The sequence below is a fragment of the Aspergillus fischeri genome, genomic scaffold (genome assembly GCF_000149645.3).
Source record: "Aspergillus fischeri NRRL 181 1099437636265 genomic scaffold, whole genome shotgun sequence".
Taxonomy (NCBI): domain Eukaryota; kingdom Fungi; phylum Ascomycota; class Eurotiomycetes; order Eurotiales; family Aspergillaceae; genus Aspergillus; species Aspergillus fischeri.
In genome coordinates, this window is record NW_001509761.1 from 471,848 (window position 1) to 499,235 (window position 27,388).

At 49.3% G+C, this 27,388-nt stretch overlaps 15 protein-coding genes across 15 annotated transcripts; 7 read left to right on the forward strand and 8 right to left on the reverse strand.

The window, feature by feature from the left end:
• Positions 1–481: 481 nt before the first annotated feature.
• Positions 482–1,076, reverse strand: NFIA_002180 (uncharacterized protein; the record flags this gene model as incomplete). Its single annotated transcript, XM_001258764.1, has 2 exons — positions 482–906; positions 1,052–1,076. 2 exons carry the CDS (start codon positions 1,074–1,076, stop codon positions 482–484), a joined length of 450 nt encoding a protein of 149 aa, XP_001258765.1.
• Positions 1,077–1,697: 621 nt separating this feature from the next.
• Positions 1,698–2,622, forward strand: NFIA_002190 (putative short-chain dehydrogenase/reductase family protein; the record flags this gene model as incomplete). The annotated part of the gene is made up of 2 exons (XM_001258765.1): positions 1,698–2,284; positions 2,343–2,622. 2 exons carry the CDS (start codon positions 1,698–1,700, stop codon positions 2,620–2,622), a joined length of 867 nt encoding a protein of 288 aa, XP_001258766.1.
• A 244-nt stretch (positions 2,623–2,866) lies between these two features.
• NFIA_002200 (uncharacterized protein) lies at positions 2,867–3,754 on the reverse strand (the record flags this gene model as incomplete). Its single annotated transcript, XM_001258766.1, has 2 exons — positions 2,867–3,563; positions 3,615–3,754. 2 exons carry the CDS (start codon positions 3,752–3,754, stop codon positions 2,867–2,869), a joined length of 837 nt encoding a protein of 278 aa, XP_001258767.1.
• A 1,250-nt stretch (positions 3,755–5,004) lies between these two features.
• Positions 5,005–5,670, forward strand: NFIA_002210 (GNAT family N-acetyltransferase; the record flags this gene model as incomplete). Its single annotated transcript, XM_001258767.1, has 1 exon — positions 5,005–5,670. One exon carries the CDS (start codon positions 5,005–5,007, stop codon positions 5,668–5,670), a length of 666 nt encoding a protein of 221 aa, XP_001258768.1.
• An 874-nt stretch (positions 5,671–6,544) lies between these two features.
• On the forward strand, positions 6,545–7,562 carry NFIA_002220 (ceramidase; the record flags this gene model as incomplete). Its single annotated transcript, XM_001258768.1, has 5 exons — positions 6,545–6,599; positions 6,657–6,800; positions 6,868–7,152; positions 7,205–7,322; positions 7,397–7,562. The coding sequence occupies 5 exons, from the start codon at positions 6,545–6,547 to the stop codon at positions 7,560–7,562; spliced, it is 768 nt and encodes a 255-aa protein (XP_001258769.1).
• A 586-nt stretch (positions 7,563–8,148) lies between these two features.
• NFIA_002230 (alpha/beta fold hydrolase) lies at positions 8,149–9,075 on the forward strand (the record flags this gene model as incomplete). The annotated part of the gene is made up of 1 exon (XM_001258769.1): positions 8,149–9,075. One exon carries the CDS (start codon positions 8,149–8,151, stop codon positions 9,073–9,075), a length of 927 nt encoding a protein of 308 aa, XP_001258770.1.
• A 1,603-nt stretch (positions 9,076–10,678) lies between these two features.
• NFIA_002240 (uncharacterized protein) lies at positions 10,679–11,831 on the reverse strand (the record flags this gene model as incomplete). Its single annotated transcript, XM_001258770.1, has 2 exons — positions 10,679–11,111; positions 11,251–11,831. 2 exons carry the CDS (start codon positions 11,829–11,831, stop codon positions 10,679–10,681), a joined length of 1,014 nt encoding a protein of 337 aa, XP_001258771.1.
• Positions 11,832–13,730: 1,899 nt separating this feature from the next.
• Positions 13,731–14,879, forward strand: NFIA_002250 (NAD(P)/FAD-dependent oxidoreductase; the record flags this gene model as incomplete). The annotated part of the gene is made up of 1 exon (XM_001258771.1): positions 13,731–14,879. The coding sequence occupies one exon, from the start codon at positions 13,731–13,733 to the stop codon at positions 14,877–14,879; it is 1,149 nt and encodes a 382-aa protein (XP_001258772.1).
• A 1,708-nt stretch (positions 14,880–16,587) lies between these two features.
• Positions 16,588–17,728, reverse strand: NFIA_002260 (uncharacterized protein; the record flags this gene model as incomplete). The annotated part of the gene is made up of 3 exons (XM_001258772.1): positions 16,588–16,869; positions 16,945–17,160; positions 17,201–17,728. 3 exons carry the CDS (start codon positions 17,726–17,728, stop codon positions 16,588–16,590), a joined length of 1,026 nt encoding a protein of 341 aa, XP_001258773.1.
• Positions 17,729–17,744: 16 nt separating this feature from the next.
• NFIA_002270 (uncharacterized protein) lies at positions 17,745–18,142 on the forward strand (the record flags this gene model as incomplete). The annotated part of the gene is made up of 2 exons (XM_001258773.1): positions 17,745–17,851; positions 17,908–18,142. 2 exons carry the CDS (start codon positions 17,745–17,747, stop codon positions 18,140–18,142), a joined length of 342 nt encoding a protein of 113 aa, XP_001258774.1.
• A 683-nt stretch (positions 18,143–18,825) lies between these two features.
• Positions 18,826–19,767, forward strand: NFIA_002280 (homocysteine S-methyltransferase family protein; the record flags this gene model as incomplete). Its single annotated transcript, XM_001258774.1, has 1 exon — positions 18,826–19,767. One exon carries the CDS (start codon positions 18,826–18,828, stop codon positions 19,765–19,767), a length of 942 nt encoding a protein of 313 aa, XP_001258775.1.
• A 128-nt stretch (positions 19,768–19,895) lies between these two features.
• Positions 19,896–20,864, reverse strand: NFIA_002290 (class II aldolase/adducin family protein; the record flags this gene model as incomplete). Its single annotated transcript, XM_001258775.1, has 3 exons — positions 19,896–20,252; positions 20,298–20,605; positions 20,654–20,864. 3 exons carry the CDS (start codon positions 20,862–20,864, stop codon positions 19,896–19,898), a joined length of 876 nt encoding a protein of 291 aa, XP_001258776.1.
• A 453-nt stretch (positions 20,865–21,317) lies between these two features.
• On the reverse strand, positions 21,318–21,825 carry NFIA_002300 (GFA family protein; the record flags this gene model as incomplete). Its single annotated transcript, XM_001258776.1, has 2 exons — positions 21,318–21,674; positions 21,742–21,825. The coding sequence occupies 2 exons, from the start codon at positions 21,823–21,825 to the stop codon at positions 21,318–21,320; spliced, it is 441 nt and encodes a 146-aa protein (XP_001258777.1).
• Positions 21,826–23,172: 1,347 nt separating this feature from the next.
• On the reverse strand, positions 23,173–23,646 carry NFIA_002310 (uncharacterized protein; the record flags this gene model as incomplete). The annotated part of the gene is made up of 1 exon (XM_001258777.1): positions 23,173–23,646. The coding sequence occupies one exon, from the start codon at positions 23,644–23,646 to the stop codon at positions 23,173–23,175; it is 474 nt and encodes a 157-aa protein (XP_001258778.1).
• Positions 23,647–24,805: 1,159 nt separating this feature from the next.
• NFIA_002320 (putative proteinase) lies at positions 24,806–27,157 on the reverse strand (the record flags this gene model as incomplete). Its single annotated transcript, XM_001258778.1, has 5 exons — positions 24,806–25,001; positions 25,118–25,178; positions 25,372–26,625; positions 26,675–26,864; positions 26,915–27,157. 5 exons carry the CDS (start codon positions 27,155–27,157, stop codon positions 24,806–24,808), a joined length of 1,944 nt encoding a protein of 647 aa, XP_001258779.1.
• Between the last annotated feature and the right edge of the window lie 231 nt (positions 27,158–27,388).

Here is a 27,388-nt window from a genome sequence, read left to right on the forward strand (position 1 = left end):
AACCACCCTGTGGTTGCCATTAACTATAACTCAAATACCGTGAGCTAACCCGATATTATTACTCGTAGACAACATCTCCATCAAGGGAATATCCAGTTTCTGTCCTTCGGAATAAGCCCGACATGCGGGGAACCCCAGAATTCCCTTCTCCAGGTTCCCCGCCGGAGATCACCCTGGTGTTGCCGGATCCGGAAGGTGAAGTGACAGATCCGGATCTCACTTCAGCCTGAATTCCATATCCAACGGAGTACAATACTGTGTGGTAGTCGGAATAACTCCAGCGGTCTGCTGAGAGCATGCGTCATGTTAGTTGTGCGATTTACTGAGATCTCAGCTATCGTACGCAGGTGATTGATAATGCTCCTTGGAAGTTGTTTGGACGATGAACATGTTTTGAACTGGTTGAACCTCTAGTTTACAAGCATTGACGTTGGGAATACAATCATTAAATAGCCCGCTAATAAGCCTGCTCTAAATCCTTTTACTCAAATCCCGACACCATCCCATCAAACCTGCCCAACTCCCACCCAAGCATCACAGCACCCACAAAATCCGTAACCCCCAGCGCCAAGAATTCCCAAAATCCCTCCTCACTCATGCGGCGCCCGCGCAAGAGGACATTCACACCTAAAGCAGTGGTGACAAACAGTCGAATCGGCACAGTGACGTGCAGCCACTGATTTTCTTCAATGGGCATGTACGAGCTCAGGAAATACGGTAGCTGCAAGGCACATGCTACAACACCGAAGAGGGCATTGGTGTCTGCGATTCGACCGGTAGAAGGGGCTGATACGAAGACTTCGCGTCCAGTGAGGTGTTTAAAGGGCGAGGTCCGAAACAGCGAGACGTAGAGGCCCAGGCCGAGGACGGTGGTGCTTGTAAGTAGCACGTGGGGTGGGAGGTTGACTGGGCGGAAAGTGAACATTGAGATGATGGTTGTAAAAACAGCCACAATTATCAGGTTATCTATGCAAGATGGTCATCGGAGGTGCTGAGCGAGTTTGTCGTGTGTTTATATGCAGATTGAACTGCGTGAGTCAGAAAGGAATACGAGGATCGGGATAAGTAGGTGACATTGTCACTTGATGGGACGCACCTCCGCAGCGTCCCGTACAGACCACTCTATACATCTCAGCAGGATATGACCGACATAACGCGTCTTCCTGTTCAAAGCCGTACCATGAATCTCGATCACAATAGGGGACGAGGCCTATTCGGTGATATTGACGATTCAACACACGCCACACCAGGCGGAGGGGACCATGCTAATGAGGAGAGATAGTCTCATGCCGCTCCGATTCACGACCATGATTATATATCTCTGCTCTTTCGCAGGTAATAGTCTATACAGTTATTCGATCTTCACAGACGCAAGCCTCCGCATGTGCAAAAGGCGCCAGAAATGGGCATGGCGCCAAGGCCTTCCCGATTAGGAAGCCAGTCTCCTATTGGTTGGATTGCCAATTTGAGGATACTGAGGTAGGTCATGTCAATTCAACATGACAATTGACTCGGATTTAGATCGAAACTCCGCTCGTAGCATCGTCGTTGAGTCCGTAAACCCCGATGGTATGGGTGCAGATAACTCAGGGACAGAGACATATAATCCAGCCGTTTCCTTGTGCAGAGATGAGAGCAAACAACAACTTCATTTATATACTGACCATCATCACTTATCACTACCAGGCCTACACATCATGGCTTCTGCAGCTCAAACTCAACGCCGGAATCTCCCTCTTCTAGCTACCACGGAAATCTGCTCCGGTGGTACCTACATCGTTACTGGCGCCAACACGGGCCTAGGCTTCGAGGCAGCCAAGCACCTGGTCAGGCTCGAAGCTGCAAAGGTCATCCTCGCCGTACGTAACATCAGCGCAGGTGAGAAGGCTAAGAAGGATATCGAAGAGTTAACAGGAAGGATTGGTGTCGCCGACGTCTGGCCGCTCGATCTGGCAAGCTATGACTCTGTCAAGGCATTTGCACGGAAGGCGACTGCAGAGCTCAATAGGATTGATGCTGTGATCGAAAATGCGGCTGTTGCAGTCTCAGTGCGCGTCCTCGCTGAAGGTCACAGCCTGTCTGTCACTGTCAATGTGCTCAGTACGTTCCTTCTTGCGGTGCTTATCTTGCCCAAGATGAGGGAAACTGCGGAGCGATATGGAATTGTACCCCATCTGACCCTCGTGACCAGTCGGGTTGGATTCGATGCTAAGGACCTCTGGGATAAGATCAAAGATGATCCGGTGAACAAGACGGATGGAGATGACATTCCACCGATGCGCACGTAAGTCTTCAGCAGACGCGTATAAACTTCTTTAGCTGGTGCTGAAGTCATGAATCAGATATCCACTTTCCAAGGTCTTGACAACCATGGCACTACGTCATCTTGCAACTCTGTTACCGGTGGATCGCACCGGAGTTGTGTTGAATCTGGTCTGTCCGGGACTTTGCAAGACTGACCTGAGCCGCAACGCACCAGCACAATTTCGGGATGACCTCGCCAAGCGTCACGCAGAATATGGACGGTCTGCTGAGGACGGCAGTCGCACGCTTCTTCACGGGGCTGTGGTAGGAAAGGAGAGTCATGGGTGCTTGCTCCATTCCTGTGAAATTGGAGAGTAAGTCGAGTAAGTCGAGTATTCCCTCATGACCTGGGATGGCCGGTGCTGATAAAGATCTGTGTTCAGGAATGTAGTGCCAAGTTGGGTAACAGACGACGAAGGAAAGAAATGGCAACAACATAGCTGGGAAAGTATTGCCGAAGTGTTGGAGTCCATTGAGCCTGGATGTGTAGAAAGGATCTTAAATTGAGGAACCCGTCTGCAAGGTGGCTGTGCCTGAAATTTGAAAGTCAGTTTGTCGGTGATTAGTTTGTGTGAGATTGATGCCAGAGGGTCTTCCCAGCAGTATCGTGAACTGCGTTGACCCACGGGTATTTCGCAAGCATGTTCTGGACTTGTTCCCATGTTCTCAATTTCAGAGTATCGATAGTCTCCTTTGATTTCGAAATCCACGTAGGATGAGTCCCCAGCTGGGAGGATGACGCTGCTCCAATGTAAAGCGTCCAGAGTAATATTTCCCGGACATCTAGTCCGTCATCTGCAAGATCTTGAGCGACATTGAGCAGTAAGTTAGAAAGAAGAGCGTTATGAGCAGTACGATAATCTAGTCCCGGCAAGAATGTAACCAGAAACGCAGTGAGACCTAGATGGATTGCGTTCTCAATTGGGCATTTGGGACGACACCCACCGAGGGTGTACATATTCCCCAAGCGATAGCCAAGGACGAGCAGGTCGCTGTGGAAAACGCAGGACTTCAGCTTGGGACCCACTCCATTAGTTGCGTCATTGAGCATTGAAGCAAGGGATGCCACTTCAATGAAGATATCTTGAATATCGCGGCGCAGACTTCCTAGCAAAGGAGACCGGTAGGATTTGCTGGAACCCGCATGATTCTGTCGCTTGTCCCCGTAGATTTCATTTATTATCCTGTTTTCCTTGATGGCGTCCTCCAGGCTAAATAGCGTCGATGAGCCCAGCTGCAGAGCATACTCAAGATCAACACTACAATAGTCAGCATGGTCGGCAGATGTGCAGTGCCGCTGAAGGGCATACCGCAGTATTTTTTGAACAAGTATATGATGGCTCTTCGAAATCTGCAACAGCCCGCCTTGTAGCTGGACCATTCTGCGTAAAGCTTGAACATGTACAACTCCTCGTTGATATTCGCTCTGATGGCGCTCGTATTGAGCCATGCTTACTATAACTGCCATGGTCGTATCGCTGATCGCTTCCTGGCAGGATAGTCGTTGATTAATCAAACGAAACGTGTGGGATATGTGACTCATGGCTTGCAGGATACCCTCTTGCCTGGTGACGAGGTCGTTAAGGCAGAGTATGGAGGTTGCCACGGCGCAATGAAAGCCTGCCGAGGAGCAGTGAGCTTGAGTTCTTACTATGTGGTGTCATTCGACCTTCTGAACTCACAAGCTTGATCGATAAATATATACCGCACAAACATCGACGAGGCCAGACTCGTAGAGTCAATTGCTTTGCTCAGTTGAGGCGCGTATCGTGTGGCGCATAGGAATCCAACGACTGCATGTGAAAAAACAGGTCAGCAGCAGAGGCTATGGCAATATTGAGTGAAGGAGATGACCATACCTCTTTTGACAAGCGCCTTCGATTTCCCAGACAGCTGCACTGGAAAGACCAGTCCATCGTCTATCGGCCGTTCAATCTGGGGACTTTCTTTCACCGGACCAGGCCCCTTCCTTATTATGCCAGGGAGGCCAAATGAAGATATAGTCGTTGTTGACGCGTGTTTTCTCGATGATCGCACGATTGTTTTGCCTGTATTCTTTCCCGTGGCCGCATGGCGACGGATCTGCTTTCGAGCGGCTTGATCGATGCTGAGTTTGTTGTCAATAAACTGAAAGGACATCCCGATCGTCTAGGATACAATATAGCAATACAGCGTACTTTGAGCAACGAAGAAGGAGTGGTAAGAGATCGAATGATGATTTGGTGATTTTCTGTCCTGGTGAGATTGAGCTGTCGGAGTTAACGGAGCTAATCACCAGAGGCGTGTCCTTTAACCTTACGCACGACTCCTGAAATTTCATGTGTCTTGTCGTCCAGAGAGTCACAGGGCTTGTCTTAAATTGACGCTGCCTCCGAGGAAACCGGAGTGAGGATAGGTATGGCTAACTTGTTGCGTCGAGTGCTGTGTAGCCTCGGCGACATGGCTACAACTAACCATCTACCAAGTCTCCAATTTGCTTCTTTGAACTTATGAGACTCGTGAAGGATGGGTTGTGTCCATGTCATGCCGATGGCGCCACCAGTAATAATGTCCGATCGCCAGCTAGGATAATCGGTCCTCGTATAGCCTGTGTCTAATGCAACCTCATTCCGACCTTATGACTCATACGAAGTATATAAGTCATACACAACTCCTCAGCAGACGATGCGAAAATCCTGCTATTTGGAGCCCACCGCAGCAATGAGTAACATCGTCCTTATCCCCCAGGCATTTCCCACACTAAAAGAAAGGGACAAAATCGTCGACCTGTACAAACATCTCCGCTTAGCAGGCCTCAAACAAGATCCAAAGGCCTTTTCAGCGACGTACGAGACAGAAGCAGAGTTTCCCTACGAAAAGTGGCTGGCCCGGATTCAGAACCCGCAGGCACGAACCTTTATCGCCCTGGACGAGGGTGAAGCCGCCCCTTTATCGGGCGATGCGTTGACGGCCCTTTTGTCGAGGGAATGGCTGGGAACTGTGACTATCGTAGGACCGAGACTTGCGTTCAGCAGTGAAATTGATCTCAACGCGCCGTGGAGGGTATTTACGGAAGGCGATCGGTATACGACGCCACAAGCGGATGACAGAAACGTCGTCGCCGTGTATATGATTGCCGGCATGTTTGTGCTTCCAGCGTCAAGAGGAAGGGGCAATGGTCGTCGACTTGTTGAAGAGGCGGCCAGATATACCCGAGGCGCTTCTCCAGCTACAGAGCGAACCCTACTGGTCCTACTGGTCGAAGCAGACAACGAACCTGCAAGGAAACTCTACGAAAGATGCGGGTTTCAGGAGTCCAACGAGGAAGTGGCATTGGGTGGACAACAGACAGTCGGGATGATATTAGACTGGAAAGGAATGCAATAGAGTGCGAATCGAGCCCCGATGGTCAAAACATGGGCCATACTTAAGCAAGACCGAGGTCGTTCAACCGGTCGAAGGGGCGTATGTTTATACCACCGGCCAACTGCTTGGAGTAAATGCATGGCAACTTCTGAACATTACAAGTTGCCACGAACAAGATCGGCTCCCTGCCGAGCGCAAAGCGTCATTATCGCTGGATCATGTTTGGCCAAGTCCTAATATGGACGATACCTATGGAAGCTTGCCAGCTATAGGCGCATCTGATTCTTGCAACCTTCAATTTATTTCTATTCAATTTGTATTAGAGCAATAACGATATTATTATACACCATTCCTACCGCAAAAGCGACCGGAAGATGCTTGTCTGTCAACGCGACTGAGATGGCGCAGGCGGAGATTGAGAGGAAAGGGAGACTGCATCAGATCGTTTTGTGAGACATGACGGTTCATTTATTTCGATACCCTTGCCTACTAATTCTACATCAACTGTGGTCATCATTTGGTTCTGGTGTCTGACCCGCTTCGTCCCCTGTAAGCCCTAGTGGATTATTGTGGTTGCCTGTCCACCGCCCCTCCGCTCTTCTTGTGTTTGTCTCTCGCCTTCATGACATTTGTTTCTTCTATCTTCCTGTACAACAACTACGCTAAACCCTATCAGCGGCCGAGATGACTTCGGGTGGCTCAGAGACCCCTTTCTGGGGTCCGATTACTGCAAACTCCAAGTTAGCACTCAACCTCCTGTGCCGACGGCTTCCTTGCAGATATTGTCAGCTAACTAGTATCATACAGCTTTTGTGAAGAGGTAGCTATGGATCACAGCACTTATACATCAAATTCTATCTCACAGCTGATTGTTTTCTTGATGACTTAGGACTACATGGTTACCAGATACGCTGCGGAATTCATCAACACCTTGACTAACGTAGTATACAGTAAGCGCTTTCTTCTGTGTTGGTTGAGATGAGAATTCTACTGAAAAACATGTCCAGTAATCTACGCCATCTATGGACTCTACCACCTGCGGCATAAACCAAATGCTGGTTTCCTTCGCACCGTACCCTACTTGGGTTTAATGGCAGTGGGAATCTGTTCCGCTCTGTTTCACATCAGCCTCAAGTACCACACCCAGATGTGTATGTCTCCATTATCATGTCTTTTTGCTACCTCTGATGATTTTCCCTGGCTTACTCTATTCATCAGTGGACGACCTCTCCATGATGTTCACAACAACACCCGTGCTCCACCGCGTCATGACCGCCAATGCCAGCCCAAGGGTCACGATCATCGTGGGCATGGTCCTAGGGGCAACCCTTCTCGCCCTAGTAATTTACCACGTAAAGACGGATGAACTGCTCCTGCACTCTCTGTTCTTCGTTGGCTCCGTAACCGCTATCGGAATCTCTACCATGCGAATGATAAACGCTCGCACACGGGCGGGCTCAAAGGCTCGAAGGCAGATCTGGGGGATGGTACGGTTTGGCGCTGGTAATATACTCACCTTATTCCGATAGTGAAATTTGCTAATTTCATTGCGAAGGTATATTCAATCTGGGTTACTGGCTCTGGCTGGTTGATGGGTGGATGTGCTCCTACTTGAAAAGCATCAGGCAGACAGTGGGTCTTCCCTGGGCGTTTTTGTTGGAGCTTCATGGGTGGTATGTACCAGTTCAATAGCTATTTCAGTCCCCATTGCCTTTCTTGAATAACAATACTCACACCGAATCGGCAGGTGGCACATATGCACGGGAATTGGCGCCTATATCTTCATCGCGGTGATTGATCATCTTGTATCAGGGGACGATCACAGAGATATCCCCGGATCCCTGGCCTGGCCTGCTCCGTGGGCCGCTCAGTCGGTCTTCGCGGGAAATGGATCAGACAAGAAACAAGCATGAGCATATAACTATAGATCTCTGGCCGCGGCGAGCTTAGGGTAATTTGGGACATATACCTCGAGAAGTAATAATTAAGTCGACCAGCGCTGAGACTGTACCTCCTGTTCAGCCGGCATCCCATGTTCATGATATTCAGCTGTGTTCATTGATAATGCACTCTCTTGTTGATGGCCATGGAGATATAGAGGCAGGTGTACGTGACATGAACGTGGCCAACAAGGCGACGCAAAGAATGAATCCGTTGTTAGATTCTCCACAGCCATTAATATGCACCAAATGATGCGACTATCTGCTAGTCTGGTACCTGTACTACCAATCGGATCTCATATTGCTGACACGATGGATAGGGGGCGTGAGACGAAACATCTAAAAATTATGACCTATCGAGTTCCTGCATAAAGAGTGCACACCCGGCGCCTTGGCTGAGGCTGAGACCGAGCCAATATCACAGTGACATTATCGGCTAAACAGATCGGGTCTAGATACTGGTAAGCTTACAAGTCACTTGTCCAGTGGTGTATTATCCATCAGGCCGACTTGCAATTTCGAATGAACCCAGTTTTCATCCTCTAAGAGTACGGATACGATGATCTCCATCGGCACCCATCGCCTCTACCTCTCCATCAGCGGCCCACCCCGCCGCAACCCCCCAGATCCTATCGTAGTTTTCATCGCCGGCGCAGGCGACGTCGCATCGTCGTACTGCGCTGTTCAACGCCTTGTCGCGCCTTTCTCCCCGCTTGTTCTTTACGACCGCTCCGGCCTCGGTCGCAGCGAAAGTAATCCCAACGCCCCCAGCCCAACGGCGACGTCAGCAGCCGCAGAGTTACACACCCTACTCAAAACTGCAAACATCACTCCACCACTTATTCTAGCCGCTCATTCTTATGGAGCCATCATCGCCCGAGAATACCTCCATTCCTACTCGAGCGATGTTGCGGGCATGGTCCTCATGGATGCCTCGACCGAACGAAATATCGAGTTATTCCAGAACCCAGATTTGAATCTTAATGCCCTGGTTGGTAATCTGAAGTTCGCCGAGGTCACGGGTCTGCGTGCTGCAGCTCAGCTCTCAAGGGAAGAATGGAGGGTGAGAGCGATGGACACTGCGCGGGGAGTGGCTACTTCTCAGGCAGAAGCGATGGCGCGGAAGGAGGTTTGTCGTGGGCTTGCTGAGAAAGAGCAGTTTAAGAAGCAGGCGCTGGGGGATCGGCCGTTGAGCGTGATTCGGTGTAATGGGTTGATGGACTACCGGAGACTCTATGAGAAGGCTGTCGAGGCTGGGAATGGGACGGACGCACAGCGAGCGGCGTTCCATGAGCTGCTGGAAAAGTGGGCTGGGATGGATCGTGAGATGCAGGAAGAGCAGTTGAGATTGTCTAGACGGAGTCGCATGGTTCATTTGCCGGACTGTGGGCATAATGTGCATTTGATTCGACCGGAAGTTGTTGCGGACGAGATTCGATGGGTAAGAGAGCAGGTTCTAGGTCAGACGATAGAATCTGCTCTTTGATCTTATGCATCGTTGCCGGAACGCATTATTGCCTGCTTTTAGGCGACCTCTCTTTACATAGTCCTATCAGGAGCAGCAAAATCTTTGATTTCTTGTGTCCTTCGGAGGGATCCCGGCTTCCTATATTGATTGCAGCTTGACTGAGTGGTGTCGACTTGGCGTGTGCCCAGCCGCTGATTACCAAGCTGATAGAACACTCAGGATCTACTCATACTGAGGACTCGTCTCTCTGACTTTGTGGTATATGGAAAGGCCCACCACAGGTTCTGGAACAAAAGGATGCATCAACTGCCAAAGAGGTACAGCAGGAACCCATAAAACTACGCGCGTCACCCTATGTCCGTCTCCGTCGACCCGTGCAGCATATGCATTTTTGCCTTTACCGAAGCCCCTCCAAAATGATGAGAGTCGCGTGCTTGACCCACATCATGGCAGAGAGGGCGATGGATGGGAAACAGCTAACGAACCAGTCCTGACACGGCGTTGTCCTTGTTCGAGGGGGTCTTCGTTCTTATATGTTCCTTTTGGGACTCAAAGGCTCCTTTAGTCTTGCTAAATTCAAACTGTCCATGGACTGTCGTTCGATGCGTGGCCGGCTATTTCCCTTGGATACGTACTTGGCGCCTTCTGGAATGCGATTGTTATCTCCTTGCCTGATTTCCTGTGGTAAAACGGTCTTGTGTTTCTTGGCTTATGACAGGAATGCCATTGTCAATGCCTACCAAGCATTCCTCAAAACTGAAATGAATGTTTGTGTTCCATGTCTTCCGGCTTACCACGGTGGATCGTAGGATCCCTAGTCGTTTGCCCAGCTTGACTACACCAGCATAATGTAGTTTTCAATTTTGACAGCACTTTTCGTGCAAACTTTGGCTTCACATCACCAGCAATGCACCGGTGAAGCTTGAGCTAGGGATATGGTTGGGAAGTTCTGACCGACCTAAAAATATTACTTGACTTATATTTGCTAATTGAAATTCGGGCTCAACTCCTTCGCTGGTTTGCGACATCATCCTATAACTAGTTAACATATGAAGAAGGCTTAGTAAGTAAACTATGGCTAGTACGGATAGCAGCCTCCCACCCAGGAGAGAGGAGCCGATCTTTGAACCACTTTCATCACCATGTGGTGCAGCGCACCCTCCATGTCGTTTATCTTGCTTCTAAGAGAACACCGCCGTTGGAAATTCCAGCAGGCGATTTAGTCGAGAGAGAATCTACATAGCGCGGCGCGTTTTCTGCGGTCAAAATTCTGTGGCGTATGAAGAAATCGATCAAAACCCTCGAACTATTCGGCTTGAATCTCCCTTTCGTCAGTGCATTCATAACGTCATTGACTCTCCACAGGCGAAAGAGCTCCACCTCCTAACCGCCAGGTTTCAGATCGTACCTACATCTAGCTCAAGTTCGTAGGTCTATTGAAGCTTAGGCTGCAAGAGTCCAGTCTCTCCACCGGCCTTCGGTCCTCTGATACGGAAACGGAAATAGATAACACAGCCTGTTGGTGTAAGTGAGCTATGACGAGCAATACAGAGGTGCAGGGAGATATACACTGAGGTACTAGAGGGGTACCAGTTCCTTAATAAACATCGACCATTCTTACTCAAACCTCCATCTTGAAAATGTAGTGCAAAGCCACTCCTAAACTCCCCACAGTCAACGTTCCCATAGTCAATCCCAGCCTCTCAACCAAACTATGGGGCACCAGAACTGTCTTGTAGACAGGCAACCGCATAATCGGGAACGCACACCAGGGAACAGTCACATATAAACCTGCGAATGCGACCCAGCCGTACCCGATCAACCTGCGAAATGCCTCTTTCCCCAACACATAACGTAACAGCCCATTTCCTTCACGAACATACCGTCTTACGTAAGACTGTATCCCGTCTTCAAGCATGATAATAAACGGATGGAGAGTCATGATGAGCAGGAATCCTGTGTGGCCAGGAAAGTCGCACCATATGGCGCTCATATAATGGAACCCTGCGGAGAGAGTGAACATGAGGATTAGCTCAGTGTAGCGCTTTCCTGCACTATTCGCAGGAAGCCCGAGGAGATTCATAGATATCCCTCGGCAGATACTGCACAGCGGCCAGCGCAGAAATTGATGCCAGAGTTGTCTAACAAAGCCTCAATTGGTTGCACTAATTCTTTATAATAGTGATAACTTACCCCCAGAAATTTCGAAGCGTGTATGCATTTGCTATACTCCCAAAGAGCGGCGGCCAATCCTCGGGAGGCGTCAACTTGATACCCACGGATATGACAGAAAAGCATCGATAAGCCCAATCTAATAATAGTCTTAGAGCCACCATAAACACGATGGCAATAGCAAGACGCGCGCCTTGTTGTATTGCTGTCGGGTTGTAATAGCCCAAGAACTCTGTGCCTGGAGCATGTGTGAAGGATTGCAACTGGTAAAATCGCGCAAAGTAGCCAAAGTAGAGGAGATCCAGAGCTAAATATTGCCACATCAAGATAGCAGTCTGGCGGATCAGAAACCTCATCCGATCAACACTACCGTCCGCCGAAGTGACCCACGCTGGAAATGGCGGGATATTCTTTACTTGCCATTTGGTTCCCACTCCGCGGGTACTTGTAGCAAGTCTGAGAGCGAGGCGAAGCCGAGAGGGCTTACCGGGGCGTTTCCCAGGTTCGTGCTTGGTTGTCAAAGAATTATCTTCGAGGCCGACGAAGCATAACAGGTTCATCAGATGGGCGGTTCTGATTGCGGAGAAGAACGTGTGCGGCATGCGTAGGACTGGACTGCTGTACAGGCTCGGCAGGCTGGTTATTTCAATGTACAACAGGAGGCACAAGAAAAGCACACCAAAGCCTTGATAAAGTGAGTATCTGGCTCTGGTGCCAGCCAGTATTGTTGTAGCAAGTCCACATTGGGCAAATATGCAGTATAATGGTAAAAGCATTTGGATAGATATCCCACAAAGCGTGTATCCTTTGGAACTTCAAGTATTTAGACTCGAGCCTCTGCTGCGTCTGCTCATCAGCAGAGTAGTATACTGCGCTCTTATACTGAAGCCAAACACCTTCAACTGAGTATCAAGAACCCTAGTTGACATTCTCCATGAGCAAGGGTTCATTAGTTGAACTGTACAGGAATGCACCCTATTTCCCATGCGTTCCGCGCCCATCTGGGAGAGGGATGGAATCTGATGTACCACGCACTGTACGTCTGTACCTATCGTTTGTGACCTGAACCACCAATGTTGATTGGCCTTCCGGTGACCCCCTTGCCCCTGGGAAAGCATATGCTGAAGACAGGAACAAATTTTCTTGTAGTCTACCAAACTAAAAATTAATTTTCACAATCTGCGCTGTCATATACTCGGCGGGACATTACATTCTTGAACCGACCTGATGTCGGTTTTGATCTAAGTACGTGACTGCATATCTCCGCTTACTTGCAACATTCTCCCCTAAAACTTAGAAACAGTCTCTACGAATTACCAGTGTTAGGTATGTATACCTATTGCGATGAAACCGAGCAAGCACAGGATAATCATTCCTTGGCTACTAGTTCCACGGCCTCCTAAATCTTGCACTCGGTCTTGTGGAATGCTGCGTAGTACCGATAGAACATTGCAGACCTACTGAAGGTCTTCACAGGCTCTGATATCCCTATCTTTAAACTCGTCGTGTCGATCAATACAAGAACCATCTGACTCAATTAAAATCTCTACCTCAAGCTTCCATGCGTACCGGGCTTTGATTTGATCAATATTACTATGCAGTTGAGTAGAACTAGTGTAGTGGCCTTTGGTGAAGGCACTGTTCTCTTTAAGACGTTATTATCTGACAGCAAGATTTGGGTCATCATTTTGGGCGGCTTGGGGGTAAATGTAGCCCTCAAGGCACAACCCCACATTTCCACTTGGACAAGGATCACGCATAAACAGAGTTATTGGTGGTCAGCATTATATCAGGGCCCTTTATCGGAACTATCCATGGATGGGAGAGCAATGAGATGTCTTATTTGGCCATCTTTTCCATCATGTGACCAAGGGAATATATATTCCGCCTTTATGAGATGAATCTGTAAGACCATTTATGATACAGTAAACCTTCAGGCCATTCTATGCATCAACTTGTCTAAACATAGTTTGGTTACACGATAAAATGGATAGGTGATTGTCACACAGATACCTCACCTCAGCTGACGACATTTACATGGATCCCTTGTCCATCTCAGACCGGCAATGAATGATTGTAAAGTCGGTCCCGGAACCAAATACTAAGCGACTCCTTGAAAGTACATTACCTTCTTATATCATCCCAATAATCCGCCAGGTAGACAACTAGTGGTTTTGGGTGGTGCTCAATAATTCCTTCGCTCTCTGGTGTTGAGTCAAAACAAGATATGCCTGCCGGTTGTGCTTGAATACGCGCTGACCTGAAGGGTTCATGAACCAGCCAATGGGTGAGCTGCACCTCTTGCGAGATAAGGTTAGGCAGCCTTGAAGGATCAGCTAAGATCCTTGTTCGGTTTCTAAGCATTAGTAATTAATAATAGAACACTTGGCGAACATCCTTTGCGATTACTCAGAACAACATAGGGGGTATTAATACAAGGTGAGATCACCGACCAGAAATCAGTGAACCACCAAGAATATCGAAGAGAAGACTTGACCGCCATGACATCAACCAAAACAACTGTTGTGATAATTGGTGCTTCTTTTGCCGGGGCACCAATTGCGCATTCTCTCCTCAAGGATGTCAAAACAGTCAGGGTTATTCTGATCAACCCCTCTCGGACATTTTACTTTTGCATTGCCGGCCCCCGAATCATGGCCAAACCCACAGCCTTCCGACCAGAGCAATACTTGATCCCAATTGAGTCAGCATTCAAAAAGTATCCCTCAGAATCTTTCGAGTTCATTCAGGGACGCGTAACGGCCATTAATCCGGAAGATAAATCCGTCATGGTTGACGGTCAAACGACCATCCAATTCGACTACTTGGTCATTGCCGCGGGGAGTACCACATCGTCAACGACCCGCAGTGACATCCCATTCCCCTTCAAGCAATCCAACGCCGATAATATGGCAACACTCATCAAGAACGCGCAACAGGCTATCTCAGCCGCCTCGCAGATTGTCATAGCTGGTGCAGGTCCCATCGGTGTCGAACTCGCCGGGGAAATCGCCGAAGCCGCGCAAGAACAGGGAAAATCAGTCAAGATTACTCTCGTCTCTGCTTCGGATCGCGTATTACCGATGCTCAAGACGTCAGGCAGTAAAGCTGCGGAAATCCTACTTACCCAGAAAAATGTGACGATCATCTCGCCGCACGCAGTCACAGATGCGGTTCTGTCCACCAACGGAACGTGGAACATATCTCTCAGTAACGGAAAGCAGCTCAGCGCCGATTTGTACATCCCCACAACGGGTGTCCTACCCAACAGCAGCTTTGTTCCTCAGCAATGGCTGGACACTGACGGCTGGGTGAAAGTGAACCAAGAGCTTCGCGTACAAGGCGGACAGAATGCGCCCTTACCCGTCTATGCGGCAGGCGATATAACCAACAATTCGATGCGCCTCTCGTTCAAGGCTACTGAGCAGGCTGCGGTTGTTGGTGCAAACATAAAGAACGACATCCTTGGCTCAAAGTACAAGAGGCGGGTGTATGATCAAGGAGATAGCATCATGATGATGGTCCCCGTTGGGGCGTCGGGTGGAACGGGGCAGCTATTCGGTATGACGCCGTGGAGTTTCATGGTTAAGGCGATCAAGGGAAAGGACTTTTTCGTCCCCAAGGCGCCTTCGTTCATTGGGGCAAGTTAATGCCAGGCTGGTTGACTTTAGCCTCATGCTGCTGATTCATCTATCTGTAACCGAATCCGATGTCCCTTCAAAGAGCAGTTTGATATTCCCCTGGAAGTTTGATGACTCAAGATTCCATTGCTCGAGAATTAGGCGTTCTTTGCTTTGATATAGATTAGTGGTTATCAGGTGAATAACTAGGCCCAGTAAACTTCTCCATACTCAAATAGCCATTGTTAACACAAAGTATATAGAACAGCCATGCTGGAGACCGGGGTTGCAATCATTGGTACTGAACCTTCCCATTTAACTTGAGCATGGCTCATCAAGCTGATATGCAAAAAATACATACCACCAACTCCAATCCAACTCAATAGCGTCACATAATCTCACAGTGACAATGTTGGTGCCTATGTATGTCAATATTTCTAACAATGCTTGGGTACTGACAGGCGTAAGACTGCGTATCAACTGCTCCCTTCCTTCATCCTGTCTCCGTGACTGAGTAGGTTGAAGACAGAACCACGAGACCGCCCTTTGTTGGTAGCTGACAAGATCAGCGTAGTAAAGGAGGAAATCAAGCAGGAGTAAGAATTAGTGTAGTGCTCAGAATGACGCGCAAGTTCGAGTGCCTGGACCGGCCTGGGAGCGGAAATTGTTGGTGCCGATGGGCTGTAAGGCACCCTGTAGTGGACTTGGCAAGGCAGACCAGGTTTGGTAGCTACCTTGTCTTACCTAGGTTCCTTGACTTGACAGAGAGGCGTACAGACACGCCAAAGGATCCACCTCCGACTTTAGTGGGTCGGACACGCTTGCCACTTCCATCCACACAAAATTGTATCACAGGCCATGGTACGAGATGACAGTGAACGTCTATCTCGCCCTCTTGATACAGGAGCTCATTTCTGTGGTGGGTGCATCGTCCTTGACTGTGTGCATCATCGAACGTCTCCGGTTCACGCCTACCTGCAGCGAGGCCTCATACACCGCTATAACCGAGGGGGTCGTAAGGTCCAGGTCCAAAAAGCAGTTTCGGGCAATTCTGGAAGTTAAGCCCAATTTCACGTAGTAATCGGAAAACTAGACGTTACCATTTCAGCAAACATCTAAGACAATGAACATCTCCGCCGGCGAGGTCGTCATGCCCTTCTATTATGGCGAATATACAGCACTGGTGTATGCCGTTCGTGGCATCGCCCTGCAGCTTGGCCTCAGTCGCCAGCAAGTCTATTATTCCTATGCCGCTCTTGTCTCCCTTACACCAAACCCCAGAATTGACCTGAGAGGACATGGCTAGCAGGCACCTATGTCAAACATTGCAAAATTCTGCTAAAATCAAAATCTCACGCGATGGCCCGACGCCAGGAGGGCCCAAAGACAACCACATGAGGAGCAGACCAGATACGTACGGGAACACCCTTCCGTTTGTGACGAAGGTGACAGCCCTTCGCTTGGGTTTCCAGTCCTTGTTGTAGACTTGCATTCTTTTTAAGCTAATCAATGTCGATGGAACGTACTGGGTCGCTGAGCATTACATAGTAAGAAGAGATATTTAGAAGGTTACAGATGCACATGCCTGTTGGACAGGCATCAACCGTAAATAGCCATTTTGTAAAGAAAGATGAGAAGTACAATCACTGGATAGCCATAAGATCAGAAGCCATGTTGGAACCATTTGTTACCCAAAACATACAGTGGACAAAACCCCGAAAGATCAAAAAGAACATGTTCAAGGCGCATCAGAGATCTTTTCAATTTCGGCCTCCTTCTTGATAGATGATTCGGTATCATCCTCCTCCTCAAATGGCTCAAAGTCCTCCAGAGCAAAGCCACTAGTGTTGCCTACTGGCTTGCTAGCCATCCACTGTATGAAGAGAATCGTCGAGGAGCTCAAGGTCTCAGGCGTAGAGAAGTCGTACAGCCTTGACTTGCGAATCACCAGTTTGTCGCCATTAAAATACGCTTGTATGATCCTTGCTTTGAAGTCTGACATGACCGAGAACATGAGAACCTGACACCAAGAGAAATTGTGAATCAGCGACTGACGCTCTCCAAACAGAATCACGCTGGATCAAATTGTACTTACCGGTATGACTACCTCATCCTGAAAACACTCGAGTTCAAGACGAGTAATCGTAGTGGCAAGGATGCCGAGGATCTCACCCCTGAGGAGTTCCTCTGTACCTCTGAAGGAGTAAAATTCAAGCATACACATAATATGAGGAAGAGAGAGGGATTTTTCCTCCCACCAACCGGCGGGCGCGTAACCGCGCTGACCGTTGACGCCAGGCATGAAATATTCCTGTATAAAATCATAAAATTCGCTGCGAGAAATGAGATACATCAGCAAGAACATTCTTGGTAACCGAGACGAAGTGAGGCACGTACGCTTCTCTCCATACTGTGATGTCCATCAATCGTGCTCGGAGACTAGAGATCCCGTTCCTGCGATACCAGTCAAAGTGCCGCATAATACGGTAGGACACCACCTGCGAGGTGTCCCCGTCCTCAGTCCTATCGAATATATTTTCATAGGATAGATAGTCCCTTTTGGCTTCCTCATCTGGTGTGATAATTCGATGATTTTTGAGGGTCTCAAGAGGAAGTGGGTCAAAAAAGCTCGGAGCGGGAATTCCATTGGCATACTCCCCGTCGTCCTTGAGGTCCAGAGTTTCACAGCGAATCTTCAGCTTGTCATAAATTCTTGGATCAAAGAAGGGTTTGCCCAAGTCATAAGCCTTCCTGTAAATGCTGTCAAGGTGTTCGATCATCACCCGTGTGCGATTTAACCCCAAATTTGGGACCAACTCGTTCACGGCCGTTGTTGACGGGGTGGTGCAGTCACAAAGAACAAAAAAGGTTTTATCCATTTTGGAAGTGAAGCCAATGGTTCGCTACGCTAAACCGGCAGCTGTCCAGATGCAGGAAACTGCTGAGGCCATTGGATGGCTCAAGCAGCAGACCGGGGGTCTTCCGCAGCTCAAGGATGAGAGGTATTTACAAATCACTACAAGCACGATTTTCTTCGTCTCCGTGGCTAACCAATCAGTCGGCTCATAATTTATCAAGGCCGCCACGAGGTATTCCTTACTCTCATGACACCAGGGACCCGTTACGTTGAGTACCTGGAGACCACCATCCCGACGACCCCAGAGCCGGAAACGTTCATGAAGATGAAGACTTTTGGGCCCTGGGATATCAACCAGCGGCCTGACCTCGAGGACCTATGCCTGACATTGATTTCCTTTCTGTTGGCAGCTGAGGAGGCGGCCCAGGCCCAGTAGCTCCGGGCAAAAAGGTACATATACCTCACTATTAACGTGATTTTTATAAATACATAGCTAACGGATCAGCCGCCTTATCATCTATCAGGGGTACAGAGAGGTGTATCTTACACTCATGTCTCCAGGTACTCGTTACGTTGAGTACCTGGAGAGGACAAAGCCGACAACCACTGTCGACCCTGAGGAATTTCTGAACATGGACACGTTTGGACCTTGGCTGATTGACAATGAGACGCACCTCCAAGGCCTCTGCCTGGCACCAGTGGCATTTCTGTCAGCTGCTGAGGAGATGGCGAGCTAAACCATCTTCTCCCTCTGCCCTTTCCACCTTCAACAGGTGCGGTTGCCGGTTGCGTTAGTATTGAGTTAGTGGGAGGTTGCTTGGTGAGGGGGTTTAGAGAGTTAATTTCGGATAGTTGACGAGAGGACGCGGTTTATGTGGTGTATACTCTGTACAGTGTGGATTTTCGGCGTCTCGTAATTTGTGTTCAAGATCTCAGTCTCCACACTTGAGGCAATCCCCACTTTGCGGGGATCCATCAATATCCGCCAGGCGGGCCAGACAGTCGAGGCTTTATTTCCACCACACTCATTCCATCCTTTTCGTTCAAGCATTCCACGTCCCTGCTCTTACATGTACCTCTATCATCCCAGGTAACTCAATCTAAACCACCTCACTCAACATGGCTCTCCCACAACTCCTCTCCCCCAAACCCTTCCTCACAGAATGCGGCATGGAAACATGCCTCGTCTACAAAGACAAAGTCCACCTCCCATGCTTCTCCTCCTTGCCTCTAGTCGACTCCGACTCCAGCCGCAAACTCATCTCCCACTACTACGACTCATACATCTCCGTCGCTGCCACCAACGGCACCGGTATCGTCTTAGACACCCGCACCTGGCGCGGCGCCACACCCTGGGCGCAACCCATGGGTCTCTCCGCCGACAAGCTCCTCGAGCTTAATCATGCTGCGGTACGACTAGCCAAGGAAGCCAGGAATAAAGCCGTGGGCGGGGAGAACAATATCCCCGTCGTGATTAGCGGGACGATGGGTCCTCTGCGGGACGCGTACGAGGATACGAGTGAGTCGATCACGCTGGAGGATGCGCGGGAGGGATACAGGGAGCAGGTGGAGGTGCTTGCGGATGCGGGGGTGGATATGCTGGCGATTATGACGGTGACGAATTTGAACGAGGCGATTGCTGTGGTGGAGTTGGCGAAAGAGGTGCGGTTGCCGGTCGTGGTGTCGTTTAGTATTGAGTCTGATGGGCGGTTGCTTGGTGGGAGGAGTTTGGAGAGTGCTATTCGGACGGTGGATGAGAAGACGGGGGGTTATGTGGTGTACTATGGTGTTAACTGTGCGCATCCGGTGCGGATTTCTGCGGCGTTGCGCGATGTTCCGGAGGATGTGCGCGGGAGGATTGGGTTGATCAAGGGGAATGCGAGTCTGAAGAGTCATGATGAGCTGGATAATAGTGGGACTCTTGATCGGGGGGATATTTCGGCCTTTACGGATGGATTCGAGGGCGTGTTGCCGTTGGTTCCTAATGTCAAGGTTATTGGGGGTTGTTGCGGTACCGATGAAGAGCACCTTGAGGCTATCGCTAAGCGGTGCATCAAATAGTTCTTGGGTCGACCGTCGCACGGATTGCATATAGCTTACTCTACTGGAATGTACATAGTCTGACCAGATCAGGCATCATATTGAAAATCGAGGACTCCGCCCCCGCGTCAGCAGAACGGGATACCTATCTACTTCAAATAATCACCATTCGTCTCCTGATGAATCACATCGAACATGGGCTTCGCGCTGAACCACCCAGCCATCGGAGTTCCAACCGTCTTGTAAGTAAACGCAGCATCCGCATCATCAATCTTAATAGTCTCCCCGCCCCGTCCAGCAGCCGCAGCGTCCGCTAAAAGTTGTGCATAGCAGCACTTTTCCAGCGACACAAACCAAAAGACAGTCTCCTCAACCGTCCGACCAACAGTCAGAAGACCATGGTTCTGCAACAACGCCGCTTTCTTATTCCCAAGCGCTTGGGCAATATTCTTGCCTTCCTCCTCGGCGAGAACGACGCCGTTGAATTGCTTGTAGACAATGTGGTCCTGTAGCCGTTAGCTTTTATACATAGCCCATGAGGATAAGCGTACATTGTAGAACGCGCACGAATCCTGAGTAATAATATCTAGCGGTCGTCCTAGCGTGCAGAAGGCTCGGCCGTGGAGGCTATGGCTGTGCGCCGCACATACGACATCAGGTCTAGCAGCGTGGATCGCGGAATGAATCATGTACGCCGCGGCGTTGAGCAAGCGAACCTCGCCTCCGTCGATGACTTTTCCTTCGTGATTGACACGAATCAAATCAGACGCCTTGATCTGTGAGAATGCTACGCCGAATGGATTAACCCAGAAAGTGTCCGGTTCGACGGGGTCGCGCAGCGTGATGTGGCCGGCCACCCCTATCAATGTCAGCAGAGGATCAAGTCCGGGGATCATGATAATCGTACCCTCGTCGTATCCATATTTGCCAAAAATGCGAAACGCGGCTGCTAGACGCCCCTTGAGGTACTCGCGCTCCTCCATTTTGTTCTCGAATACTGGTTGCTTTGGCATTGTCATCTTGACCTTGGCTTTTTCGGCACCGGCCGCCTGGGAAGACTCTGGAGATTGGAGGGTGACATTGGAGGAGACGGTTTCTGTGGCGGTTGGAGGGGCCATTTCGACGGTGCTATTTTATATATCAGTATATCAATATATGTCTTTTGGATTTGCGAGTGTTAGTCGTCCTTGTATTGTATTATATTATATATCGGCGAAAGGTGAGAAGTAGGTTCGTAATCAGGTGGTGACACCATGACATCGACCCCAGATTATGCGGAGTTCATCGTTGCAAGCGGGGTAAATTCGCTGGGTCCGAACTCCTGCGTTGCCGATCAGCATCCGAGGTCCAGTACCCGTCAACCGAATCATCGGGCCATGGTTATCATTACGACGCCGTGATTTCTACTCGTGGCTATGATATAGCTTTGATCCCAGGGGCGACCGTGTATTTTTCATTCTTTTACGCTTCTCAGGAGCTCAATCCTGGAACTGCAAGGTCGCAATATATATATCTGTCGGTCAACAGGTCTACAAGTTTATCACAAAAATCACTCAGGAAATGACCGTCGACTAGCCCATAGATTTGTCCAGTCGCGTGATGCTCTCATCCTTCATCTGGTCAACCCACTTATCCTTGCGAACACACCAGATCTCCATCGCCAGCTCCCCACATTCATCCCTGTACGGATCATCCAGTGTCCCCGTTTTGATGATAATGACTTCATCCTGACCACTCGGCTCGGACGTGAAGGGCGTCCCGCAGTCCGCGCAGAACATCCGGGGAACACCAGCGCCGCGCTCGCTCTTATCGACGTAAAGTTTCGGCTGGCCCTTGGTCCAGTGGAGGCTCGTCTTCGGCACGGCAATGTTGGCGGAGAAGCCGGAGCCAGTGTAGCGTTTGCAGTTAATGCAATGGCAGAGAATAACCTATGAGACGAGTTGCGAGTCAGTAAATGATTGGTGAGAGCTTGAAGACTGCAGGGTGTATAAGGACCTTGGGCGTTGTGGAGTCGGGGAGATCGATCCGGTAGGTCACGGCATTGCAAAGGCAGGTGCCTGTATAAGACTTCTGAGACATGTTGACGAGATATAGATTCCAATCGTTTCGGTTTCCGTCCAATTAATATTTTGGAAACTATTCACCCAATGCGAAGGCTGAATAAATATTGGGTGTGTCAGAAGCAAAGAGCTGCTTCAAAAGAGAAGAGGGGTAGAGTGTTATGTAAGCAGAAATGACAAAAGGGCGCAAAAGGACCGTGAGTACACAGGTCAACTGAGCTACTCTGAAGCCCCAGCCCTTTCCAGAGCTCACTGGTCAATACTAAGCATACATGGCCTAAAATTAAGGCAGACATAACCAAGGCCCCAACACCTACTCTGTAGAGTTGCATAACTGAACGGCTAAAATCGAATCTGGCCCTCACTGAACTTGAAGCAGTTCAGGTTAATGGTGGCAACCCCTTAATATTCTTTGTATGAGAGTATCATCCAAAACCATAATCCTGCCATTTTTCCACAGCGGTAAATAGAGGTGGCGTGGTCGAACAATCTGGGTTGAGCGTGGAGAAGATGAAGAGAATGGAGAGGATGGAGTGAAGAAACTCACACATGGGTAGATACCTAACAGCTGTTTAGAAAAAAAGGTTTAGTCTACGCCGGCAGAGAACGAAGACATATTATAGATTTTTGAGAGAAAATACATGTCATATGAAGTGATAGATAGCAATTTTCAAAGCAAACATGGGCTCTTGTGCGTCGCCAGCCCAGTCTCTGGACATCCCAAGCTCCTAGGACCCTCAGTGTCTTTCATAAGTGCCTGTGCTGGTTCTTGCTCCAAACCTGACTGGGGATCTAACTACTCCAAGAGGATTTTCCTGGCGACACCAGAGCATGCAGGGGTACCAATGTCTGGGCAAGAATTACATTTCACATCTTCCTTGAATCTGTCGCGGCACTACTATATTTTTATTACAACATCAACGGTGCTGTAGAAGCCTTACGTCCAATCTGGTGGAAGACAAGCATATATGAAAATGAGGAGTGTAATGAAATACTTTGGTAGTATCTAAGGTGATACAGATGGCAGGGATAATGCAGTGCTTTTATGGACTTTAAAGACAATCTTACCAGTGATTATTCAAGACAAAGGACCACCCCAAAGCTCTTCCAAACAAAGCGAGTAGTTCTTTCCTGTACTTGGCCTTGGATAAAGCCCACCCAGCTCCAAAGTTCGACCGAGCGACGTATCTCTGGAAAATGCCCTGCCATGACAAAACCCTCAGCTTCAAATGGGGCGAGAACTGTGGCATATTGTGCCTCAAGTACTCTGCATTTCTGGCTTGACGAAGTCAGCAAAAGAACCACATACGTGGGGACCGAGCAAAGATAGATGGACATACGGATCACAACGCCCTAAGTGGACCACTCAAGCCCTTCTCTCCTCAACAATCCCCCTGTCCATAGTGCCTATTGAAGGGTACATGCGCTCGCCAATCGCCCTTCGACGATTCATTTCTTCCACTAGTCTCAGCTGCATCTGCAGATCTTGTTGCTCGGCATTGCCTCTTGGAGCTGGGAAATGCTCTGGAAATTCCATATCACAACGCTCATGGAGACTCTGCACTTGAACAGTGTTCCAACCGTGCGAGTAGAAATAGCGTGAGATGGCTTCTTTCATTGTCTTGATATGAGTGACAAAAAAAGAACACTGTGTATCAGTCCATTCTTGGGAGCATAAGAAGTCGTAAAACCTCTTCTCGGAGGTAGTCAGGCTCGACGGGTCGACGACATAAGGCTCATCTGGAATCGATATTGCGTTGAGAGCAGCGGAGGGAGTTTGGCTTGGGTTTGGGAGACTAGTACCAGCCAGAGGAGTCTCCTCATCTGCGTCAACTGACATATTTTGGCCTCTTTGTAACTTGTGAAGACTGGACTGAACTAGGCTCAGGGTTGGATAGGCTGGCGAAATAATGAGCGGTAATCAAGTGCCACACAAGGAATGATATAGTATGAGAATGGAGGTGGTGGGGTTGCTTTATTTATCCGCTAGATACCCTTGCACTAGCACAACGCTTACGGTAATTTACTGGTAGTATTTGTACCATACGGAGTATGACCACTTAGCTTTCGCAAAGTTATATTTAGAGGACTATATGATGTAATAAAAAATATCCATGTCCCTTATTAAACCCCACAATAGACGACCATTTCTGGCCCAAATCTAGGAACAAACGGTAATGCCAGTGCGGAGTGAGTAGTTGCAAGCATTATTCATATGTGTGCACTAATGAGAGCAAAGTCAATTTCCATTGAGGAATCACTGAAGAAGACTCAATTATAGAATATACATACCTGGTTCTGTGGGTAACAGTTGGTACGGTGTAATACTCCGTTTACACATATGGAGCAATCCTGATAGATAGTGGAGCAAAACTAACCTCCATACTGTGAGTTAGAATGCTTCTATGATGATCGCTTTGGTTGCAACTTACACCAAAATAATAACTCGGATCGCTGGCATCGCTCTTGTCACCGCGAAGGTGAACAGCATTAGGCTCTGCAACATCTGCCTCTCGAGAGGCATAAGCCTGCGGCGCTTCTACTGCAGGTCTTGCGGACGCGATGGCAGTGGCTGATAGGAAGATGGACAGATAAGATAGCTTCATCTTTTATAGAGCTGTAGAAAATGGATAAGGAGAATGGGAACTCTCGATCTTTCGGTTGAAAAGATTTGATTGCTTCCGAAATAGTTGTTGATAGTCAATTCATGTGGCGATGTCGTGTCCTTTTATGGTGCCTCAGCGACAGGTAGTGGAGACTATCCGTCCAGTGATTGAACGTAGAATATATGCCAGCAGGCGACTATACCTCAGGAGATGGAATCCTTAGTATCTCTTCTATAGCTGCAAGGAACATGACGTACGTAAAAGGTGATCTGGCGAAGTATACCTACGTAGCTGAAACTCCGAACACTAAATTCCGAATACAACCTACCAAGAGGAGAGTAGATGACAAACAATCTCAGAAAAAGTAATGCTGTCTCCTGCAGACAAAGATGTTTAGGCGAACGGCAGCCTTCGGCTCAGACTGTTGGCTTGGGCAACCATGTTCATCAACGAGTCGTACATGGCTCTATCTGCAGCGTTCATTGCGTGAACGGAGCCTGACTCTCCCAAGAGGGGCTTCAAGTCCGCACCGCAGACCGTTTCCGGATCAGGCAACACGCCGCTCTGGAAGTAAGTGCGAATAGCCTTGCTTACGCACAGCGATGGTGCGGCTAAGGTGGTGTGCTACTGGAGGTTAGACCCGGAATTGACGATATTCTTGCTGACAATGTAAGGTGATAGAATGGTAGGAGGGATAATGCTTACTCCTTCTGAGTCTTGTTGTAGTACGACTGAACCAGGAAAATTTTCAGACATCCTCTTCGCACTGCAAATGATCGACACAGTCAGCATTGTGGTGGAATTGCGGAGAGGACACGAGATTGGAGACCTGCCTTCTCAACGGAGTGACTGGATCCAGAGTATTGCTCACAAGAAGAATTGGATGAGATGTTTTGCCTGTGTACGGCCCTATCAAGTTTTGGTGAGAACGGAGCGTATTGGAGGGTTGGTCAGCATACCTGTCAACTGCCATTTCGGCCTCGACTTGTGTCCAACACACCCTAGTGCAGTGACAGCAGCCCAGTAATCCCCCAAGGTAAAACTCTGGGCTTTCTGAGACGCCCATGCTTCTTGGAAACGTGCTTGGTCCATGTCACGTAGATATGGGGCATCGGAGCATAATATTGCCGACATAGCATAGAGTTCATTCGACCCCTTCTCAAGACACTCGCCAGACCACGGCCCTGTTTGCAGGCATTGGTCAGAGGGACACGAAGGCGAGCGAGATCGTTGCTTGAAGTCGGCCATCGGAGACCCATCGCCCTCGGTCAGTGACTTTGCGTAGTGTGCTAGCAGAGGAAAGACAAATAGAGGTTGGTAGACCGAGTAGCGAAGAACAGATTTAAGATCGGTCCATGTGACGACTTCAGGTCCCCTTGTGGCTGACGGTGCTACTGGCACCGATGCGTTGTATAGGACCGCTTCTAGTTCCAGATATGCGGCTTTGATGGCTGCAGGGCCACCGTGCCTATAAAAGGGGCATCCATCTAACCCAGCCGTGTCGCAGTAGAATGCAAAACGGTCGAAGATCGCGTCAGCATCAGCAATCACGTCAGGTCCTTCCCCAGTGTAGTACTTGTCGACATCAACAACGGCGTCCAGTAAAACACGCTCGACCCGATCAGGAAACATCGTCGCAAAGGTGCTTCCGAGCACAGTTCCGTACGAACGGCCCCAGTACAGGAGCTTTTCATGCCCTCTCTTCCACTTGGTTCGTGTCACGATGCTCTGTTGCTGGTCATAGCCGTACATGCGATCGTACATCCTTTGTTCGGTCTGACCTTGCCTTTCCCGCCATTCACCGTGTCGCTCAATGATTTCGAGCATATCCCTCGCGACTGGCGGTGTATTAAGATGCTCTCCAAGAGCTTCATCAGTTCCCTCCGGTGCGTACTGTAGTGCCTTGGAACAAGCACCACCAAGAGCAAGGGCACGCTGCCAATTGCGCATGAGGGAATCGTTAGAGCTACCCAGCATGCCATCCGCCTCCACCTGGAGCTCCCAGTTCCTCTGCGAAAATGAATCGGGGAAACAGCTGAACCCGGGAGTTGTGTTGTTAACGCCACGTGGATCAAAGCCGATGATATCAAAGTATCGAGCCAACAAGTTCGCAGTTTTCGTCGGCGATGCAGGATTAGTTTCTCCATCAACAATCATCTGCATGTCCCGACCGAACAACAGAGCCTGTCCGACTCCGGAACCACCAGGGCCCCCTGCGTTCATCAGAGTCTGATATGGAGAGAAAGGGAAAGTCGAGAATACCGGGATTGATTAGAATTGCACCACCATACCGGGAGTCCGTCACCGGGACCTTTGCAGGTAAGCGCGCAATGGCAATAGCCATCTGGCGGCCCTGACCGTTCTCCCGATGATAGTCCATGGGCACCTGGAGTCGGGCGCACTGGAAGCCATCGAAGCAGTCATGGTATTCCAGAGATTGGGAAGGTGTAATCTGCGTACGCTGTTAGATGGATGCTAATCGAGATAGATCTCCTGTCGTACCTGGTCCCAACTGAACGCCGGCGGTCGTGCGTTAGTCTCTCCCTTTGCTGTTGACTGAGGAACTCCGTCAGGCAGCATCAACCACAAAAATGCTGCCAATCCCATCAACGCCAGCGCAATGGGACGTGCCTTGTTCCGCCGACCTGGGATAGGCGAAGACGGTCGGGAAGACCCATTCTGCTTTTCCAGAACCATGGGTGCGTTGGAATCCGTCTTGATGTTCTGGAGCGAGGATAAATCCATGGTCCCTAAAGATACATTTCGAGGAGTTACACCTGGAAGAAGGCTTACAATGTCCGAGCGACGGGGATGGCGCGCTTTGGGCGCTGAGGTGCAGCACTTAATCCCCTACTGACCATCATCGGCATGAACACCAAGCAACAGCGAATCAGAACACGATGAATTTGGGCGAGGAAGAGGCGGCAGTGACCACAAATCTGACTGGATCATTGAAATGCAAATTGGGCTAGAAAG